Source organism: Octopus bimaculoides, chromosome 26, assembly GCF_001194135.2.
Source record: "Octopus bimaculoides isolate UCB-OBI-ISO-001 chromosome 26, ASM119413v2, whole genome shotgun sequence".
NCBI classification, from domain to species: Eukaryota; Metazoa; Mollusca; class Cephalopoda; order Octopoda; family Octopodidae; genus Octopus; species Octopus bimaculoides.
The window spans coordinates 25,468,461-25,470,238 of NC_069006.1; the positions used below are offsets into that span (position 1 = coordinate 25,468,461).

General features: G+C 36.6%; 1 protein-coding gene across 1 annotated transcript in view; it reads right to left on the bottom strand.

Annotated features, from left to right (window-relative positions):
* Positions 1 to 1,519: 1,519 nt before the first annotated feature.
* LOC106871850 (uncharacterized) overlaps positions 1,520 to 1,778 on the bottom strand; it is a 2,967-nt gene continuing 2,708 nt past the window's right edge. The window contains exon 3 of the mRNA XM_014918567.2: positions 1,520 to 1,585. Coding sequence (XP_014774053.2) covers positions 1,520 to 1,585 — 66 coding nt within the window. The remainder of the gene's footprint in view (positions 1,586 to 1,778) is intronic.

The window sequence follows — 1,778 nt, forward strand, 5'->3', positions numbered from 1 at the left end:
GGGGGGGGGGGATGTAACACTCGTGATCGTTGAGAGATTACACATACACACATATTTATGCATGTATGTGTATAGAATAATGGCAAAACCAAGTGTTATTTTGAATGCATTTAATTCACGTTTTTCAAGTAATTACAAAGAAGTTTTCAGTGAGGAAAGTATAATGTACAAAATTTCTTACATAACTACTCAAAATGTGTGTACAAAACGCATTCAGAATATCAATATTTGGTTTTGCTTTGTTACATATTATAATAAAGCCATGCCATTACAATCTAGCCTAGCCTTGTTTTATTTGCATGGTTAATGTAATTTCAAAGTAGAATCACAGAATTACCAATATCATTAAAGAGAATTTCCATCCTGAAGGAATCTATGAACATCCGTAACAGATCAATCAATCAATCAATATAGAACTATAATTGCCTGTTTCTTAACAATCATCATTAAATGAATTCTTAATAACCATTCTTAGCCAATTATTAGTGAATTCTTTGAGAATTCTGCTATAAATTCTCCAGGAATGTGATTCTTGTGGTAATTAGATTAAATATTATTAAAGCAGGATCCCATCGTTAACATATGTATTTGTTTATCTGTCATAAAATAATGTAACGTGGATTTGAACTTGCATTGCCACATTATCAATTTTAAATTACGACTTAACTCCGGCTTAATCCTATGTATGGTTGAGTTACTGTCCAGTTGGCAGCTGGTGTTCACATTGTCGTTTCTCACTTCTTCAAGAAGCCTCTACAAATATAGCCTATAAACAGAGTCCTTTTGGTGCCAATCTTAGTGTGCCTCTGGAATTGGTACCAAATACAAACCCTGCTTTAGTCATTCTAATGACTACATACTTAACCGAAATGCAATGGTAGTAGAAGACAATCAAATGGTAATATATAGAAGATGGCGAGCTGGCAGAAAACGTTAGCACGCAACCGGGCGAAATGCTTAGCGATATTTCGTCTGCCTTTAAGTTCTGAGTTCAAATTCTGCTGAGGTCGACTTTGCCTTTCATTCTTCTGGGGTCGAAAAATTAAGTACCAGTTGCGTACTAGGGTTGATCTAATTGACTGCCCCCCCCCCCACAAAAAAAAAACAATTTTGGGCATTGTGCCTAGAGTAGAAAAGAATATATACAAGGGAGTAAGGGAGTGCTGAAAAGTGTGCGTGTGTGTGAAAGCACCTTCTTGGAGTGGTTGATGTTAGGAAGGGTATCCAGCTGTAGAAACCATGCCACAACAGACTGGGGTCTGGGGCAGCCTCCCCCAACCCAGCTTGCCAGCTGTGGTCAAACCATCTGACCCCTGCAAGCGTGGACAACGGACGTTAAATGATGATGATGATGATGATGGTGTGTGCGCGTATGTATGTATGTGTTTATGCCTGTGTTTTGTACCTCGCCACCCGCTTGACAACCAGTGTTGGTGTGTTTATGTACACATAACTTAGCAGTTTAGCAGGAAGGAACTGATAGAATAAGTATGAGGCCTAAAAACAAAAAAAATGAAAATCAAATAAGTACCCAGGCCAATTCTTCAAGGCGGTGTGGTGCTCCAGCATGGCCACGATCTAATGCCTGAAACAAGTAACAGATAAAACATAGAAAGATATATACACTAACATGCACACATACGTGCTTGCATACGTACATACATAAGTATATATATATATTTATATACATACTTATACACATATATATTTATATATATATATGTTTATACATACATACATATATATACATATACATATACATACATACAAAAGTGTAT